The sequence below is a fragment of the Notamacropus eugenii genome, chromosome 1 (genome assembly GCF_028372415.1).
Source record: "Notamacropus eugenii isolate mMacEug1 chromosome 1, mMacEug1.pri_v2, whole genome shotgun sequence".
In the NCBI taxonomy this organism is placed as follows: domain Eukaryota; kingdom Metazoa; phylum Chordata; class Mammalia; order Diprotodontia; family Macropodidae; genus Notamacropus; species Notamacropus eugenii.
The window spans coordinates 698,659,607-698,679,993 of NC_092872.1; the positions used below are offsets into that span (position 1 = coordinate 698,659,607).

Consider the following 20,387-nt stretch of genomic DNA (forward strand, 5'->3'; position numbering starts at 1 on the left):
CTCTGTTTCTAGATTTACATATGGCCATGCTGGCACCATCTATAAGGACTTTGTTTATATCTCTGGAGGTCACGATTACCAAATTGGCCCTTATCGGAAAAATCTCCTCTGCTATGACCACCGTACAGATGTGTGGGAAGAAAAGAGGCCCATGATCACGGCCCGTGGTTGGCACAGTATGTGCAGCTTGGAGGACAGCATCTACTCTATTGGAGGCAGTGATGACAATATCGAATCCATGGAGCGCTTTGATATTCTGAGTGTGGAATCCTATAGTCCCCAGTGTAACCAGTGGACACGAGTGTCTCCTCTGCTACAGGCCAACAGTGAGTCTGGTGTGGCTGTGTGGGAAGGGAAGATCTATATCCTAGGGGGCTACAGCTGGGAAAATACCACCTTCTCCAAAACGGTCCAGGTTTATGACCGTGAAAAGAACAAGTGGTCCAAAGGGACCGACCTCCCAAAAGCCATTGCTGGAGTATCTGCCTGCGTTTGCGCCCTGAAGCCCAGACCAGAAGACAAAAAGAAAAAAACTAAAACGAAGAGACATCAGGATCGAGGGCGATGACTGAGCTCGGATGACCCTTTCTTTATCAAGTCATCATCAAAAATGTCTTCTTTTTTTCCCAGCACTTTGGGGACAGAAGTACAGATGCTAAGACATCTGGAATTTGGGCAGAATCCTCTGGCACAGTTTAGTGAGTCATAAGAGAGAAAAAGCGCTATTACAGTTTTAAGTTAGAAATGCATATTAGGTAACATTTAGCTACAATTTATTACTTTTGTGTTTCTGGTTATTCTACAACAATTAATAACAATTTTTCAAAGGTCTATGTAATGAAGCTTATTATTTTGTAGAATAAGTAAAGAGACTAGAAGCAGTAAGATCATAGATCTGGAAAGTTCCCTAAAGGTCATCTAATCCCCATTTTACCAAGGAGGAAACTGAAGCCTAGAGAGAGAGGTGGCAACTCCCCCATTTTCGCATGACAGCTTAGTGGCCAATCTGACATTAGGCCTTGAGTCTGCTGCCTTTCAGTCTAGATACTCATCTGGCCTGGTTTCTTCCTGGAGGAATTGCCCTATAGTGCAACTTTATAGACCACAAAATCATAGAGGTAGCATTGTTGTCAGTGACCCTACCACTCTATGCCTTATAGGTTCTTAATGAGTTGGATAATATTAAGACTATCAAGTGACCAGTATGTATTAGTAATCACAACTTTCCAAAGCCATGGCCTTTGTCTCTGAAGTGGTAATAGGTAGTCATTTGAAAAACAAACACAAAATCCAAACAGGTGTGACAAATAGATGAAGGTCTCTATATTTTCATGCATTAACTTCATTCCTTAGCTCATTAAATTTCTTAGGTTTCTAATGTATTGAGTTAACATAAGCTACATTCCTTTTTCTGAAAACTTTGGTAAATGTCACAAGGAACCTGATTTTTTCATACATAAAGTGGTCATTAAGGACTGACCAGAGATTCTGCTATATACTGCTAATGAATGCTTAGCACCGCCTGTAGGGAATCGTAACTGGCCCGGGTCAGTTACCGATTCTGACGTCGTTCATCTTTGCAACCATGGACAGGTCATGTGACTTCTCTGGGCCCTCAATTATTTTATCTTTAACATGAGGAGATTGGGATAAATAATCTTCAGAGACCTCTCCAGCTCTAATCAATCTATGATTTTACAATTCCGTATAAACTACTACTAAATGTTTCATGATCCATCCCTCCTTTAGGTCAAATTTCCTTATATAGGGATTAGTATAAAGTATCAAAGGATTTTTGATAACTTTTAGAAATGACTGATGTCCTGATGCCAAGGGCCCAAGTAAGGGAGGAGAGAGTATAGCAATCCTTGAAAAATCTCAGGTTGCCTGGGATAAGAAAAGTCATGATTTTTTTTTTAAAAGGTTATTTATATCAAAACACAGTAACAAAAGGCTTGAGAGGCAACACAGAATAATGGATAGAGAGCTTGCCTGGGGGCAGGAAGACTTGGATTCAAATCCAGCCTTTGACACATATTGGCAAATCACTTCCCCAGCCAGTTCCCTAAGCTTATAAATTACAAAGAAGGTTCAGAGCTTCCCATGAAGTCACACAAAGAAGAAAGGGGGCAGCTAGGTGGTGTGGTAGATGGCCCTGGCATCAGGAGGACCTGAATGCAAATCCATCCTTAAACATTTAATTGTTGTGTGACCCTGAGCAAGTCATTTACCCCTGATTTCCTTTTTAAAAAAAGAGAGAAGAAAGAAAAAATCTCAATTTATTTCCTTGTAATTATGATTTTCTGTTACTTCCCTCCTTAGCCCTAGAAAAAATACAAATTAGGGCTTGTGCTGTAGCTTCATGTATCATAAAATACATTTTAGGTGTTTCTTTCTGTTGAGTCCAGTGGCGTTGACAAGAGAAGCCTGGTACTCAATGGAAGCCTACAGCACCTGATTCTTCTGCCCTCTACTGGTCAGTCATGATTTTACAGGTTTTTAAAACAAAGCTATGCAGGCCCCTTCCTTTCTATAAAGAGGTCTGATGGTGCTAACACTGGATTTCTAGACTGCGTTCTCACGATCCTCCTTAGGGCACTGCTGGACCCTCAGCAGAATAGTTATCAAGCACAGTGCCTGGCACATTATAAGCGCTGTAGAAATGCTTCCCTTCCCTTCTAGACTCAATATCTCACCCTCAGTCATGATCAAGGACTGTAATCACTGCTGTGACTTTTTACACCTTAGAAAGGCTCCAGGGTGGGGAGGAAGGCCATGAGTTTAGGATCTGTGAATGATTGTGGGATCTGGGAGATAATCTGGCTTAGTCCTACTCTCAGATTTGTGTTTGAGCAGTGAAAGCTGTCTATCCCTTTGAAATACATGAAGGTTATGGCAGCCCTCCTAGCTATTTCCAGATGACCCTATAATAACTAGGCATATTATTTAGAATAAAGGTGACATGTATTAGTTAGCCTTGGTGGTGAACTCTCAATTTGGGGCTATTGGGACTTTTGCCTGATATTTTGTAGCATCTCCCTTGACAGTATTAAGGCATGCTCTATTTGTTTTTGTTTTTTGTTTTTTAAAGTTCCACTTGGGTTGAGTTTTTCCTTTCAAAATACAAATTCAAAGTCTACTTTGCAGCATTTCTGAATACTGCAGCTCTAGATTAACTAGAAATATACAAAGCTTCGAATATATATATGTGTATATATATATATACATATATATATACATATATATGAGATTTGGAGAATAGGTAACATAGATGCATATGAAAAATCTTGGCCACTTCACGTTAAGAAATATTTGCTACCAAACTTGTCTCCTTGGAAATTGCCATCTCTGAGGAAAAATAGTATTTTTCAGTCACATCCTTGAAAAGTTAACTCTTATCACTACTTTGACTTTGAAAACAAGTGAATCCTTTGTGATTTTTCTAAGTGATTATGTTTTATCTTATTTTGTTTTCAAAGGTCCTGGAATGTAACTCAGTGTCATATATGCATTCAAAGTCCATATTCCATAAGTTTGAACAGATTTGGGGTCAATAAGTTAATATATTAAAGACCTTTGATTTATAATTCTCAGGGTGTGGCCTCCCTTCACCTATAGTTTTAAAGAGTTATTTGAGACTTAAATGCAATGGTATATTGGGAAAAAAGCCTGGAGACATTTTTCTTTCTCCAAGCTTAAAAAAATTTTTTTAAATCCATTTCATCAGTTTAGAGTTATTCTAAAACCAATCATAGTATTTAGAACTGGAAGGACCTTGGAGATCATTTAGTCCCAAAATCTTAGCTGCCATTTTGATTGGTCCACAAAGCATAGACCCTAATGTTATCTGGCCCTAAATATTATTTTATGTTATATGTTATATAGTATACTAAATATTCTTATGACCTTCAACCAAAGAGTTGACTCCAATTCTTGAACCCTTCATGAACCTAAACAAGTTGAGAGCTTAAAAAACAATCTCATTAGATGATTCCAATATTTGGCAGGAACCCCAAACTCATAGTTGTGTGAATGTTCAATTCTACAACAAACAAACAAATACTACCAACAAAAAATACTCTCGAAGGACAAATTTCAATTCAATTTAATTCAGCAAACTCATGACTTTTTTTTAAAAGCAAACCTTATGGGCACCATTACTTATGAGTTCAAAGGTTAGCATGCTTGCCAAAGGAGTAAGTGTGATTTAGTGAGGGACAGTTCAACCTAGCTGTAGGAGCATTGCGTGTGGCAGCAAAAATCTTTGAATTTCAATTCATGCTCTGCTACTTACTGCCCATATGACCCTGGACAGATCATTCAATCCTGATGAGTATCAATTTCTTTCTTTTTGTTTGTTTAGTATTTTATTTTTTTCCCTGGTTACATATAAAAACAATTGTTAACATTCATTTTTAAAACTTTGAGTTCCAAATTCTCTCCCTTCCTTCCTCTCAACCCCACCCCCATTCCCCATTGAGAAGGCAAGCAGTTTGATACAGGTTATTCATGTGTAGTGGTAAGCATCAATTTCTTCCATTGTAAGATGGGGCAGAGGGGATGGAGGATTGTGGCATGAACTAGAATGACTCTAAGGTCTTTTTCATTTCTAGATCCTAAGATCCATATAGAGTGACATCCCAGTGACAGTTCAAAACTTTTCTGAGAAATGACCCTTCCGATCTGGTATGATACACTGTGATCTTCTTGTTAAGGTATATATCCAGGCTCTCATATGTCATCGTGACCATGATAAGTATGCAGGGGTTTATTCAGTACATACTAGAGCAGCACCTTAAAAGCCCTTTGCTATTCTAATTTCTCAGCTCTATTTTCCAGACATGGACCCAGCCTTGCCATACAATTACAGCAATTAGATGCCGCGATTGACTATTCAATAAATCTCACCACGTTAGATCATGAATGTCCGTAGAGATGGTGAGAGCTAGGTTTTGTTTCTCTGTTCTTTTTGCTGGGGAGTAGGTTATCCATACAGAGCACCAGCAGAAATTCCTGTGTTGTAGGAAATTCTCATGATCACACAAGTAGCTAAGATGCCGGGGCACAAAGTGTGCGTCTACCCAGCAGGTTTTAGAATTTTTGAAATGTTTTTATACTTTTGTATAACACCTTTTGCTAATACCTTGCCTCTAGATTGCCTGCTGAGTTCTCCCCTGGAATGCTGCTCAGCATGGAGGACCCTTTGATCCCTGCCTGGAGCCCACTCTCTACTGGTTTGTTCCCTGGCTCTAATTATTGTGGTGTGATGCAGCCTGCCCATGACACCAGATGGGGCAAAGTGCATGAGTATACTAGGGGCCTGACCCTGACAACTCAGTTTTGTAATGCTGCTTATTGTGTAGCCATTGACGATTTGCCAAGAGGACTTTTTATACTACTTACCAGAAGATGTTATATCGAGAAGTTTGTTTCTTTAAACTACTTCCTCAGTACCTCCCTAGCACCTAGCCCATTGCTTCAAGCATTTTGGGCACTCAGTAAATATTTGTGGCTCAATTGATAGGCACGTCATGTTTTTCATATATGTTCACCTCTCTATGCAGGATCTGACTTCTTGTGAATGGACGTAGTCCTCCATATCGACTTTACATACCTTTTTTTTTCAGGCTCAGTAATGTGAAAATAAAAGTTATGAAGATAAAACTTGCTTGCACTTCATGGACTCATTGTCTACATCCTTAGGTTTCAAAAATGTTCATTTCTTTGGGTTTTGGTTTTTTGTTTTTTCATTTTTATAGGGTTAGGATGAAGGACTTGAGGTCTCTCAAGTTATTGCCACTAGGAGGGGCTCCCTTTGAACGAACGGTTGCAAGAACATCAAGTCTTAGGTGGGGAAGGAAGAGGGCCATGCCTAGGGTGGCGTAGAACGAACCACAGAAAGAGACATCTTGAATGTTTGAAAGTTACTAGAAACTTAGGTTCTCATTTCTGTTCATAGAGGAAGCAATGACATGGCTGCTGTTTGTACTGAATGAGATGCTAATCTTTTTCTTCTTCCAGCACTTAGGATATTGAGTGGTTAGGTAAGTCCTTGGAGTTGTGTTGATCCATAAGTGACCAATCTGGTGGTGGGAGGGGGGGAGGGGGGAGGGGAGGCTGTGGTTTAAAAATTGTTTTTGTATTTGTACTTTTTTTCTCTTTTAACATGCTTGGAACTTCTCTGCATTTTACCTCCTTTTGTTCAGATTAATTTCCTGCATGCTGCTATATCTTCTTTGTAGCTAACTGTGTAACAAAGTATCAAATACTTGAAACACATTAAAATCACTTGCCTGTTAGAACGTGGTTTTTTTTTTCAAACAGTATCCTCACTTTGTGTGATGAATTATCACACTCTTTCATCCAATTAGATGAGAGTGTTTAAAAAAGGAATCCTTGCATATTTAGATCAGGTATATTTTCTATATTACCTGGACGACTAAAATTGAAGAGTATCTCTGTAGAGGATAGAGTTGACCACTTTGGTAGGCCAGTATTTTATCCTTTTGCTCTCCTCTTTGTTCTAGAAAGAGGTAGAGCTGAATCTCTTCCAAGTCTTTCCTAGCTCCTCCATGGGCGTTGGTTTAGGGCAGGGCTCAGTAATCTGCTAAAAGATATAAAAAACATTCTTAGCTCTCCAAGCTGTACAAAAACAGATAGCAGGTGGATTTTGCTGTTGGGCTTAGTTTGCTCATCCCTAGTCTAGAATGTGAATTTTCTTGGGTCAAGCACCCTCCGCTCCAATTAGCTTGACTATAGCCTAGGGGTAGTTTAATAGTCTTCAGATCCTTTGGTTTCTTTCTCCTGTTATATTATGGAATTTAATATCAGAAGAAAAGTTATCAATTCAATCACAATAGCTCAGGGCCCCCTGTTAAGAACATTCCTAACATTCACAGAAAAGTTTGGTTCTTTGTCCTAATTGAAATTTTGCATTTCCAAGAAATGTTTGACTTCCTCTATGTGCCCTTTCTCAGCATGGGCCTAGTAAGTATATAATAAAAGCCTTCATGCTCACCCCAGGTTTCTTTATATTTGAAACAAAATAAAGATTTAAGAAAGGCTTAGGTAAAAGAAGAAAAAAGAGTATTTAGCACCTGTTACTGGAGAAGGAAAGGAAAGGAAAGAAGGAAAGGAAAGGAAAGGGAAGGAAAGGAAAGGAAAGGAAAGGAAAGGGGAGGGGAAGGGGAGGAAGGGAAGGGAAAAGAAGGGAGGGGGAGGGGAGAGGGGAGGAAGGGAAGGGAAAGGAAGGGAAGGGAAGGGAAGGAGGAGAGTCAACCTTTGAGAACTTCCATTAGTCCCTGAAGAGGCAATTATACCCTTCCCTTAAGGCCAACTTCTGGATTCCATGGTTGCCTGCAGGAACCCAATAGCAGCTCTCTCTGTCTGTCTCTGTCTGTCTCTTTCTATCTCTGTCTCTCTGTCTCCTCTCTGCCTTCTGTCTCTGTCTCTATCTCTATAACTGTGTGTGTCTCTCCTTCTGTCTCCCTTGTCTGTTTCTCTCTGCCTCCGTGTCTGTCTGTCTCTGTCTCTCCTGTTCTCCCTCCTTTTTCTCCCTCTATAGCATTGCCCCGTTCCACTGTCGAGTCTCTTTAGCTCAGTTTAACAACTCCTCCCCTGTTATCACTATTCCTCAGTTAATGTAGTCTCCATTACTTGTTAGGCTCTTAGGCTGCTCTCATTCATTTTGTGTCTTTTACCAAACTCCCACATGTGCCTCAGGTCTGCCTTTCGGGTCAAAGATCATGAGAGTCCTAATCACTCTCACAGATGAAAGGAAATGCTTGTCTCCCTGAACAACAAATCCCAGAATGGCAGTCGGTTCTCAAACCCCTATTATATTACTGTTCAGTGTTCTGTTATGTTGAGAGACTGAGCTTCTGAATTTGTTTGCTTTGTTTGCCTGTACAAGTGTTTCTAATTAATATTTTCTGTTAGAATTTTCACTCAAAATCTTGACTGCAGCTCTGATTTCATGAGCCTGAAAAATGAAAGCATGTACTTAAATGCTTAGACAGAAGTGATTAGATTTTTGAAGAAAAGAATTCAGTATAATAGTTGATGACCTCTGGTTTCTTAGACTGGGGCAGCAGTGGTAGAGTGAAACAGTACTGGATTTGGAGTCAGAATTGAAGATCTGGCTCTGCCATTATTAGCTGTGTTACCCTCAGCAAGTTACCTACTTTTCTGTTAGTTTTTCCATCCATAAAAGGGAAATGTAATCTTTCTTAAAAGGTTGAATACTATGGGGAGTAGTTATACTACCAGTTTTCTGGACATATTTACAAGCTGTTGAAAAGGAGAAAAACCCTTAGAGTGTTCTATAGTTGGGAATTAGTTTTATTCTCATAAACTTCAAAACATTCTCCAGGAGCTTGATCATCTCATTTGTTGGTTGACATTTTTCTTGCACAATTTATTCTCAAAGATATATAATAAACATTTTAATACTTCAACAAACTGCAACTTCATCAATGTACGTAGTCAATACAGGAGCAGAATTTATAGCCTTGCTGTGATTGGTCAGTGGGGTTGGTGAGTTGCTTAGCCTGAAAATGTCATCAACCTACAACCCACCTAGGTCTGAGCCTCTATTAACCAAGTTGTCCTGGTTCTCAGATGACAGACCCATCAGATAGTCCTGCTAGCATTTCCTATGGTTGTGCTTTGAGCACTGTGGAGAATTCAATTACTATAACTGCTTGCATTTTTATAAATTATAGGATTAATTACATAACACCCTGCATTATCTAATTTGAGTGGATACCAGCATTGAATTGGAGTTTGAGAAGCTGGGTTTGAATCTCAATCCTTTATGACTTTGGGCAAGTCATTCATCTCTCTGGGCTTCACTTTCCCCATCTGTATCATAAGCAGGTTAGACCAGATGACCTCAAATGTCCTTTCTAGCTTTTGTTCATTCTTCGTTTTCAAAGAGGACCACTGATGTCATGGGTGATATCTTGATCTGCGGGTGAATTGGATTTAAGTGAGGCAGAGTTGGAAAAAGTTGTCAGCCTCACTCTCTCTTCAGAAGTCATTGAAATCCAGTGGCAGGACAAAAGTCAAGATGACTGGTGATGGCCCATGGATGATGTTGGTGTCTTTGATGTTTGACCAAGCTCTAAGTGCTCTATAACCCCTGCATCAGCTGCCTTTGACTGTGGAACAAATTGTTCTCATTCACCCATTCTGCCAGGGTGAGTTTTCACATGGTTGGGGTAAACATCCCCCTAACTTCCCATTGGGTTTGAGATCTGTCAGTTGCCCTCAGCTTGGTTTGGCCCATCTGCCTCCTTTCCAGCCATAAGTATGTGATCAATATTATTGTCTCCATTTTGTCAAAGATGAAACTGAAATTTGGAGAAGTGACTTGTTGTCCAGGGAGTCCAGGAGATCGGGGCACCATGCTATGGGAAGTAAGTGGGGAGTGGCTCCATCTTAGGTCCAGCAGGTAACCCTGGGGTATCCCAGAACCAAGGCTAGTGGAGGAGGACTATGAGCTGGTCAACTTAGCCTGTTGAGGAGAAAGTCTTTAGCCTAGTCTAGATTGGACACCACTGATGATATTGAGGCCCTCAAGAGGAAGCTGGAATTCACAAGCAGAATCCTCCTGCTGCCAGTCCACATAGAGAGCCTGCTGATGCACAGAGTAGCAAAACCTCACTTAGGGTGTATCTTTGTTTTATTTAACTTGTAAATTTATGGAACTCATCAAATTTGCCTCTGGTGGAGATCTTGATTTAAATGAAGATGCAACAACATTGGGAGTACAGAAAGGAAGCGTATATGACATCATCAGTGCATTAGATGAAATTGACATCATTCAAAAAACTCTAAGAACCATATTCAATGGATTGGATCTGATCTTGATATTTGATCAAAAGTACCCCAACAAAAGAAGATAAGGAATGAACTTACTGATTTAACAGTAATGGAAAAGGCTTTGGATGAGTTAATTAAGGATTATGCTCAGCAACTGTTTAAACTAATAGAAAATGAAGGATTGGCTTATATGACCTATCAAGATATCCATAGTATTCAAGTTTTCCATGAACAGATTGTTATTGCAGTCAAGGCTCCAGAAGAAACTAAATTGGAAGTGCCAACTCCTAAAGATTGATTGGTTGTTGTCCTTCATTTTCTCAGAGGACTAAAATGACTTCACTATGCTAGTGTCAAGTTTTCTTGTGTCAGACTGTGACTGATCAGACCAATATGAGCTCGGAATGCTCTACCACAGGTCAGGCACAAATAGTCCATGTGAACATTTGAGGTGGATACCCTAAATTTGCACATCTTGCATTTCCTTTGAGCTGTTTCAATTCTACTTTGCTCATAGAGCATGGCATCTTCTCTGATTATGACATGCCATGCTAAACAGACCTGTGCCAGTGTCTCCCGTGTCACACAATTCCAAAGTTCTTAAGAGAGACCTTGGGAGTGTCCTTGTATCGCTTCTTCTGGCCACTATGTGAATGCTTGCCTTGAGTGAGTTCTCCATACAATAGTCTTCTTGGCAAGTGGAAGTTTTGTATTTTATAAGAATACCTATAAGGAACACAAAGGGACCCCTTGATGTTTGTTTGTGTGAAATGGAACAAGATAACACAAATACCAAAACATTTGAATAAATGAGCACTACTTTATCTGTAAGTAAGTCTACAGTTCATCCTGATCAAGAAGGGAATCAAGTGAAAAAACAACCTGAATTTTCTTAAACATTAAAACTCGGAGTGATTTCAATAATTTTTGTCAAATTGGCTTAACTTCCTCTGAGACTGGTTTTCTTTTTCAGTTTGGACTTTAAAAAAAAATCAGCAATAAAAGACTTTTGTACCCAATTTAACGTCAATATTAAGGCCAATATTTTCAGTAGTTCTCTTATATACAGTTAGAATCAGCTTATTGTGGGGAAAATGGCTCATTTTATAAACAATTATGAAAATGTAATTTGGCATTTACTTAAGTAAAGCAAAGACTTTCCTTACTGAAAAAATTCATGAAAGCATAAGTTTATTACTACTACAACATTTGGACTAATCTGAAACTGAAGAACACAGTATGTCATTAACTTTCTTTACAATGTAAAATATGTATTTACTGAAATTATTCTTTATACCATGTGGGTACTGTTTACACTGCTTGCAGCCAGCTGTTTTAGTAGTAATGGTGGGGGCAGCTAGGTGGTACAATGGATAGAGCACTAGCTCTGGAGTCAAGAAGACCTGAGTTCAGATTTGACCTCAGAGATTTACTAGCTCTATGACCCTGGGCAACTCACTTAACCCTGATAGCCTAAAAAAATAGTAAAGGTGTATACAGTAAAATTAAATGTGAATACACTATGTGTGTGTGTGTGTGTATGTGTGTGTGTGTGTGTGTTTTGTATGTGTATGTGTGTGTATGTATGTATATATAGTTTAGATAACTCAAGAACAATCTGATGGATACATAAAATTTTTACCTTGTACAGCAAAAAATAAAATATAAATATGAAAAGTAAAAGAATGTGACATGTCCAAAGTCACATAGGAAGAAGCATATTTGGATAGTCAAAGCCAGATTTTTGAAATCCAAGTCTCCTGTTCTAGCCATCATGCTTTACTCCCTTTCCATTTGGAAGAGGGAGATGCTCCTCCCATCCTAGTGGTGGCAGGTTGCTGCCACAGCATCTTTACCAGGTATTGTCTCTTCAATTAGATCATAACCATTTTAATTCAGGTCCTTTTCACCTCTCACCCAAACCGTCAGCTTCCTTATTAGTCCTCCTTGAATTTAGCCTCTCCTCTCCAATCTATCCTCCCCTCTGTGAAATTAATAGTCTGAAAGCTTAGGTGTGACCATGACACTCCCCTGCTCAAGAAGGTTCAATGACTGCCTACCATGCCTAGGAAAATACAAATTCTTCTGATAAGTACTTTAGGTCCTTATGAATCTGACTCTGAACTCTCTTTGCAAGGCTGATTACAAATTATTCTCCACTCCAAATTCTAATCAAAAAGGCCATACCCTAAATTTTGCCTCCATGGCTTTGTACAAGTTAACCACATCTTCAATGTTCTTCTTCCTCCCCTCTGCATCCTGCCACCCAAAGCTCCCTTTAGGGCTCACCTTAAGTGCCATCTTATAAATAAAGCCATTCCTAGTCCTGCCAGTTGTTGAAATTGGTTTGCATTTATTTTGTGTACATTTTTGTATTGACTTATCTGCGTAGATATTGTTTCTTGGTAGTAAAATGTAAGTTCCTTGGGCAAGTACTTTCATTTTTGTCTTTATGCCTTTTAATTGTTTGTTGAATTGAGCTGGGTTGAGGTAAGTACTATGAGAATTATTTTCCCAATTTTCTAAATGAGGAAACTGAGACTCAGAGAAGGGAATTTACTTGTCCAAGTTCTTTCCCATGGGTAATAGTACAGGATTCTTTTCAATACACCATGCTGTTGAGTTCTTCATCAGCGGGAGTTACTGAAGCATAAATGTAATTATCATTTGGAAGGAGGGATGTTGTAAAGCTGATTCATTCATCACTGAGTTGAACTGAGTTTTCTCTTGAGATGCCTTCCTTGTTGAGATTCTATGACTCATCATTCTTTGAGAACATGGAAGCATTTGCTTAAAGCCAGAGCTAATCCATGACCCATGTCGAACTAGAACTAAAGTCTTCTGTAATCCTCAGGTCAAAGTAAAAATTGGTATCAATTGATCTAGAATTGGTACATTAAAGAGTTGCCTATTTTTAGCATCCTGTATAGAGGGCAACATGAGCAAGGCCCATTAAGGAAAACTGCCTAGTTAATAGAGCATGCAGAGAGTTAAAGTAATGTAATGACATTATAACATGGCCTTGTGGCATGAAGTATGCTGCTGAAGACAATTTCCAGTGGTTGATTGGAGTCCCAGGTCTTACTGCTGGTAGCCAATAAGAAAGTCTCAGAAGAGATTATTTTCTTATCTCCTGTGCTCAGTATGTGAGCAGCAGGGGTGTGTGTGTGTTTGTGTGTGTGTGTGTGTGTGTGTGTGTGTGTGCGCGCATGTAGGGAGGACTCCAAGGGCTCATATTACTTCCAGACCAAACTGCATCCCAGCTGTTCAAAATCTGGCAATAGTTTCTGGTCAGGGTTGGCCCTGTGTATTGGCAGCTGCCTAGGAAGTAGCAGAAAGCAGAACCACTTGCCCAGAAGTGTTGCCCCCCATGAGCCCTTCTATGTTGTCAGAAATTGCCACCTTTGGAATCATTCTCTTGGATGCACTTTTCATTCAAGAAACCCGGGATTCCAGAATGTTAGAGCTGGAGGCATCTTCATAATACAAAGATAACAGATGGGAGAGACCTAAGAAATAATCTAGCTCAACTCTCGCATTTTACCAATGAGGATAGTAAGACCAAGAGAAACAATGTGACTTGCCCAAGGTCATACAGGTAAAACTAGCAGAGAACTTATTAAGCACCACCTGTATGCAGAATACTGTGCTAAGTCCTTGGAGAGGAATTAATTTTTACACAAGAGTCCCTGCTTTAATGGAGTCTACTATCTTTTAAGAGGGAATATGACAAATCCAAAGATATAGTTATATATCTGACAGCATATCATGTGATGTGTAATAGCACATTATTTGTGAATTAGTTACAGAATGAGATGATATGTGAGGTCTAAGTAGGAAGATCATTACTGACGAGGGGAATCAAGGAAAGATTCCTGGAAGAAAAAGTATGGTATAGCAGACAAAGGGCTGGACCTTGAGATGAGTAACAGTAGTAGCTGGCATTTATATAGCACTTTGAGGTTTGCAAAGTGCTCTCCAGATGTTAGTCAACAAGCATTTATTAAGCACCTACTATATGCCAAGCACTGGAGAGACACAGAAAAGCAAAAGACAGTCCCTCCTCTCAAGGATCTCACTAGTAGGAGGAAAGAACATGCAAACAACTTGGAACAAACTGGACTTATACAGCATCAATTGGAGATAATCAACAGAGGGCAGGCTCTAGCATTGAGAGGGAACTGGGAAAGGCATCTTGTAGAAAATAAGATTTTAGCTGGGACTTGAAGGAAGTCAGGGAAGTCAGGAGGCAGAGATGAGGAGGGAGAGCCTTCCAGGGGAGATCTCCAGTGAAAATGTACAGAGTCAAGAGATAAGAGTGCTTTGCAAGGATACAAGGAGGCCAGTGTCTCTGAATCTCTGAGTAAGACTGGAAAAACAGAAGTTATGAAGGGCTTGAACCATAAACAGAAGATTTCATATTTGGTCTTGGAGGCGATAGGGAATTTTTTGAGTAAGGGTAGGAATGCCATGGTCAGACCCAATCTTTAGGAAAATCAATTTGATAAGATGGGTTGAAGTGGGGAGAGGCTGGAGTCAGGGAAGTCAACCAGAAGGCTACGGTGATAGTCATATGATGGGGTGATGAGGGCTTGTGCCAGAGTGGTTTCAGTGTCGGAGGAGAAAAGGGGAAATCTATGAGAGATCTTGTGAAGGTAAGTGACTTGTCCAGGGTCACACAGCTAGTATGTGTCTGCAGCCAGATAGGAATTCAGGAAGATGAGTCTTCCTGACTCCAGGCTTGGTGCTTGATCCACTTCACTACCTAGTTGCCCTCAATATAAATACCATTGTTATTGATTCCATTCAATGGTTTTAGAAAGAGCATTGGATTCTTTCAGGAAATTTGATTAGTAGCCCTAGATTGGTCTTTAACTTGATGTGATCTTCCAGGCAAATTATTTCACTTGTCTGGGGCTGGATTTTTTCCAGGATTAATTTCTAAGATCCTTTCTACCTCTGACATGTTATGATGTTACTACTCTATTTGTAGTATCTTAGATGACTGCTTGTTAATGAAACATTACCCAGACGTCCCAATGAATGGCCACTGCTTCTCTCAATGTAAAGGAAGAAAATCAGAAAGTTTCACTCTCTTGCTCCAGTCCAAGGTTAGGATAGCATAACATCACCGGAGACAATGCTGGATTTGGAGTTAGAAGAGCCAGGTTTGAATCCCAGCTCTGCCACCTGCTACGTGGGTGACCTTAGGTGAGTCATTGCCATCCTGCTCTAGTTTACTGTCTTTTCTGTAAGGTTGTTAAGCCACCAAAGAGGATTGTTAAAAGGACTTCTGTGAGAGAGGAATGGTCCGCCTAGGTGTGGGGTCATGTTGGTTTGTCTTCTTTTCCTCAAGCAATTCAGAGTCACCATTTTGCCTAGCCTTCCTCAAGCCAGCCTCAGTGGGTTGTTGCTAAAATCTTCTTGGTGGGGTGAGAAGTTCCGAGCTAAAACAAAAGGTGACTGTGACAACCCTCTAGGAGGTGGTTGGGGGCAGGGAAGGTAAGATCCACTGTTGTGGTCTGTATTTTGTGTTTTCCATCTTTCTCCTTGCTGTAAACTCCCATTAGATTCTCAACCTTTTGAGGGCAGGGACTGACTTTTGCTTCTTTTTGTATCTCCAGTGCTTAGCTTGGCATATAGTATGTGTTTAATAAATATTTATTGATTGATTTATTTTAACCAGCATATTTGGAATATATAGCATTCTGACTAATCAAATATTCTAGCTAGGAATTAAAAAACATACCATACATATAGAGATAATCCATTTTCTAATGAATCAGAAATAATAATAGCTTACACTTGTATTAGGGCAGCTAGGTGGTGCAGTGGATAGAGCGCCAGGCCTGGAGTCAGAAGATCTGAGTTGATGTGAGTTCAGAGACTTGCTAGCAGTGTGACCCTGGGCAAGTCACTTAATCCTGTTTGCCTCAGTTTTCCTCATTTGTAGAATGAGCTGGAGAAGGAAATGGCAAACCACTTCAGTATCACTGCTAAGAAAACCCCAAATGGGGTCACCAAAGTGTCAGACACAACTGAAAATGACTGAACAGTAACAATGCACTTACATGGAGCTATACCAGTATAGCACATTTTGATGATCCTTCTATGTACTGAAAACTAAAAGAGACCTCAGAAGAGATCTAATCCAACCCCTTCACTTCACAGGTGTGGAAACTCCGATTTAGAGCAGTAGAGAGAATGGTTTAATAACACACTGACAGTAAATGACTGAAACAGAATTTGAACCCAGGTTCTCAGACTCCAAATCCAATCTCCTTCCCCCACAGCACAGCACTATCTCACCGTCATATCCATTATCTCGTTGGACCCCTCCCCTCTCTTCCCCCCTCCCAAAACCTTAAACCTATTGCTCTCTGAAGCTGGGATGCCAATGGGGCCCTGCCTGAAGGCTCTTCTGGATCCTCCTGGCTTTAGAGTGATTATCAATAGTAGCTGTTGCTGTTTCTCTCACAGCTTGATGTCTTTCTTCTTCCTTCACCTCATTAAAGGGGCCATGCCCTGGCTACTTCATAAAGTCCTATTCAATGAATGGGCGTTACTTCACCCTAAGTGAGTACCTGCAAAGACCTTGGCCTAAAGGTGTCAAGGTCTCCCAGTGCATCCTGGGTCATCTCTAGTCATCCTGATGAATATCTGGTCACTGGATTCAGGTGGCTCTGGAGGAGAAGTGAGGGTGGTGACCTGCACAGCCCTCCCTCACTCAAAACAAAGTCAAGTTCAAATCATGTCATCATTTCTCTGATGGCATGGTGGTCTTAGGCAACAAAGGACGAACACAGTGGGCCAGGCACTGCGCTAAGTGTTTTACAAAAGTTATACCATTTGATCCTCACAACAGCCCTGGGAAATAGGTGCATTATTATCCTCATTTTATAGATCAGAAAACTGAGACAAATAGCAGTTAAGTGACCTGCCCAGGGTCACACAGCTGTTATTATTTGCATTTTACAGATGAGGAAACTGAGACAAATAGAGGTTAAGTGACTTGGGAAGGCTCATACAGCTAGCATGTGACAGAGAAAGGGATTGAACTCAAGTCTCTTTGGCTTTGAGGCCAGTCTTCTATTTGACACCATGCTGACATGATGAAGACAGTTTAATATCTTTCAGGATTCGGGATCATCATCATGAGCAGCGCTTACCATTGTGCTATAGGTGGGGTTGGAGACTGAATCAAATTTGGATCAGTTGCAGGAAGCCAACCCCCAGCTTCCTCATGCTTACTGGTTTTCTATTGCTTTCTCTTAACAGTCGTGTGCAGGATGCTATCTGAGCTTAAGATTCTGCATAAAGGGCCTTTTAGTCTGCTGTGATCAAGGAGACAGCTGATGCTATTTCCCTCTCTAAAAACTGCCTCTGTTCTGTGTCTGCACAGCTTGGCAGCTGGTGGCAAACACTGAGGAACTGCTAATGTCGCCTGGCGTCCTGTTGTCATGGCGATCCTTGTACCAGATTTCATCAGCGAGTCATAGATCTTAGAGCTGAAAAGTAACTCAAGCGATCGTCTGGGCCAGCCCTTTGCCTCAGACCATTCATCATTTTGGCATAGTGGATACAGCATTGGGCTTAGAGGCAAGCCGACCTGTTTTGAATTCTTCCTCCAACACTTGCTATATGTGTGATACCACACAAATCACTTTCTTCTTTTTCAGTCTCAGTTTTCTCATCTGTAAGATGAGGATGATAATATTTACAGCATCTGCTTCACACAAGTCACTTCTTTTCTGAGCCTCAGTTTCCTCATCTGTAAGATGGGGATGATGATATTTATAGCATCTGCCTCATAAGGTTATTATACAGCTCAAATGAGACAAATGCTGTGTGGAAAATAGTTGGCCCATTCTAGAACTATCAAGTAATCAGTGGAGAGGCAGCATGCCAACTTTGTTGTCAAGAAGATCAAGGGTCAAGTTTTGCTTCTGACTTAGGCTTGTTGTTTAACTTCACTAAATCTACAATGGTCAGGTTCTGGAGGGTGAATTTCCACTCCCATTTCCCTACTCTGAGGAAAACTCTGAGGGGGGCCCCAAGAGCATTTATGTTGCTGTTATTTTATTGTTAATTTAGTCTGGGATTCTGCCCCTACTGAAGCTGCCATTGCTAGATGTAGACATATTCTTTCCCCTTGCCTGGTAGGAAATTTACTCAGATTTATTTGACTAGAAAGATATGGAACTGCACAACTCATTTATCAGCCACACTAACAAAAGGCAAGTGATTAGGCAGAACTCAGTTTTATTTAATTGTAAAGTAAACACAGCATGATAATCATCCCTGAAATGGCAGTTACAGAGCATGTTTCACTCCAGTTGACAGCAATCTGTGTCACAAGTTAATAAGCAATTTGTGTGCCTACTCTGTGCTGAAGGATTTTGTCATACCCACTGGGTCCTGCATAAAAAGTTAGCTGGAATCAGGAGCTCTGGCAAATGGCAAGCCAGGAGAGAGTGTCTTCTCTTTAACTTCCAAGGAGGAACCCCCTGGTAAGGAGATGGTGAGGGAAGAGACTTCTGTTTTAGCCTTATTCCCAGTCTCTCTTCCTCACCCTCTTTTGTCTGGAGGAAGATTTTTCTACCTTGCAAAGAGCCAGATGATGTTAGATCTCCCATTCTCACATCAGCGTTCTAGCAGCATCCTTTAGAGTAGCCATTGGCAATGTTTGTTTTGGGAACAGAGGACAGATTGGATGTAGATTTATGGCTATGCAAGGAGCCTGGGGAAGAAACTACACCAAGCCAAGGAAGCATCCCACAAATGGCAGAAAAGGCAACCACGGACTGGGAAGACTTCAGGTCATCTGCGTATTGGAGATCATTGGACCTCTGGGAGCTGAGTAGATCATCAACTGAAATAATATAGAGCAATCTGAGTTCAAATCTGGCCTCTAACACTTACTAGCTGTGTGACCCTGGGCAAATTGCTTAACCTCTGTCTGCCTTGGTTTGTTCATCTGTAAAATGAGGATTAAAACAGCACCTACTTCTCACAGTTATTATGAGTACCAAATTTGACAATATCTGTAAAGCCCTTTGTAAACCTCAAAGTCCTATATAAATATTAGCTATTAGTATGTTAATAAAATATATAATAATATAATATGTTATAATAATATAATAAAAATAAAAATAAATAAATTAGTATGTTAATAAAAAAAAGCTTTATTAGTGCTTGTATATGTACACACAAAAAGACAAACATTCCCTTTCTCTGTCCAAACACTGAGTAATTAGTTTCAAAAAGAAGAAATTGCTCACTAACCACCTTCTGGTGTCCATGCATTATGGAATCCTTAAAGAATCTCATTTCACTGGATTCTTTCTTACTAAAAATCTCAATGGGTTTTACTCAAAAAGTCCTTTGGAGCATGCTAGAAATCCTTCCAGGTTTACCAGAGCTAGAGAGAAACTTAGAGGTTTACATAATCCAACACCTTCATTTTGCAGAGATGGAAACTGAAGTCCAAAGAGGGAAATGACTTTCACAAAGTCACCTATACAGAACAAAGTTGGAGCAAGAAATCAGGTCTCTTAATCCCTAGTCCAACAAGAAAACTGAGTCTCCAAGAAGAGAAGCAAGCCAATCTTAGAATACTGGTATCAGAAGAAGCATGAATCCTTCCATTCCTGAGTGATCATAAAGCTTCTACTTGAAGATCTCCAGGGACAAGAATCTCATTACCTTATAAGGCATCCCTTTCCAATGCTAAACAGCTCTGATAATTAGGAAATTCTTCCCTTTTATTGAGCCAAAATCCATCTCTGGAATTCCTACTGATTAGTCAAGCTGCTGCTTCTTTGGCTGATACTTTTGTCTTTGTATTTTCTAGGTAAAATGACACCTATTTTCTTTGATGTTTTCTTGTGGTGGAGCATGCAGCTTTTTACTTATTTAATTCACAGAGAATTATGAATTTAACTCCTGTTTCAGTAGGATTGAATCTGACAATTTCACCTTTGAAGTTACTTTACAGATACTTGGATGGGTGGGGCAGCTAGATGTCACAGGGGACAGAGTAATAGTCCTGGAATTCAGAGGACTTGAGTTCAAATTCAGCCTCAGATATTTACTAACCATGATCCTGGACAAGTCACTTAACCCTGATTGCCTCAAAATAAACAGAAAAAAACAAACTCAAATACTTGGATGTGGATATTCCCTCCAACTGGTATTCTCTCATCAGATCTGCAGATTTCAACCCTTTCATGACTTCTCATCCTGGTTTTTATCCATATCTTCCCATAAATCCTTGACATGGAATCTACCTGACATATTGAGGTCTTCTAGTCTCTTAGCATTGTGTGGATGCCAATGGAGTTACTACACTTCATAAATTCAGTTTCCCTTTTGGTTTGCTATCACATTTGCCACCCTTTCTTCACTCCTACAGTCTCTCTCCTCGTTCAAGCTGTCCAGCAATAGAAAGAGATAGCTTATCACAGTAAATGATCTTCCTGTCTCTGATGATCTTTAAGAGGAGGTGTTAAAACTCAGCATACATTTTGGTTTGCCACACACATTGGTTTAATGACATCCAT

At 40.1% G+C, this 20,387-nt stretch overlaps 1 protein-coding gene and 1 pseudogene across 5 annotated transcripts in view; both read left to right on the forward strand.

Annotated features, from left to right (window-relative positions):
• KLHL36 (kelch like family member 36) overlaps window positions 1-5,664 on the forward strand; it is a 63,961-nt gene extending 58,297 nt beyond the window's left edge. For 3 of the 5 annotated variants that reach the window (XM_072636208.1, XM_072636206.1, XM_072636207.1), the window contains one exon: window positions 13-5,664. In XM_072636208.1, coding sequence (XP_072492309.1) covers window positions 13-568 — 556 coding nt within the window. In that variant the 3' untranslated portion in view covers window positions 569-5,664. The remainder of the gene's footprint in view (window positions 1-12) is intronic. The other 2 variants (XM_072636211.1, XM_072636210.1) reach the window with 2 other exon arrangements.
• Window positions 5,665-9,347: 3,683 nt separating this feature from the next.
• On the forward strand, window positions 9,348-18,894 carry LOC140519939 (transcription factor E2F6 pseudogene; annotated as a pseudogene).
• The last annotated feature ends 1,493 nt before the right edge of the window (window positions 18,895-20,387 follow it).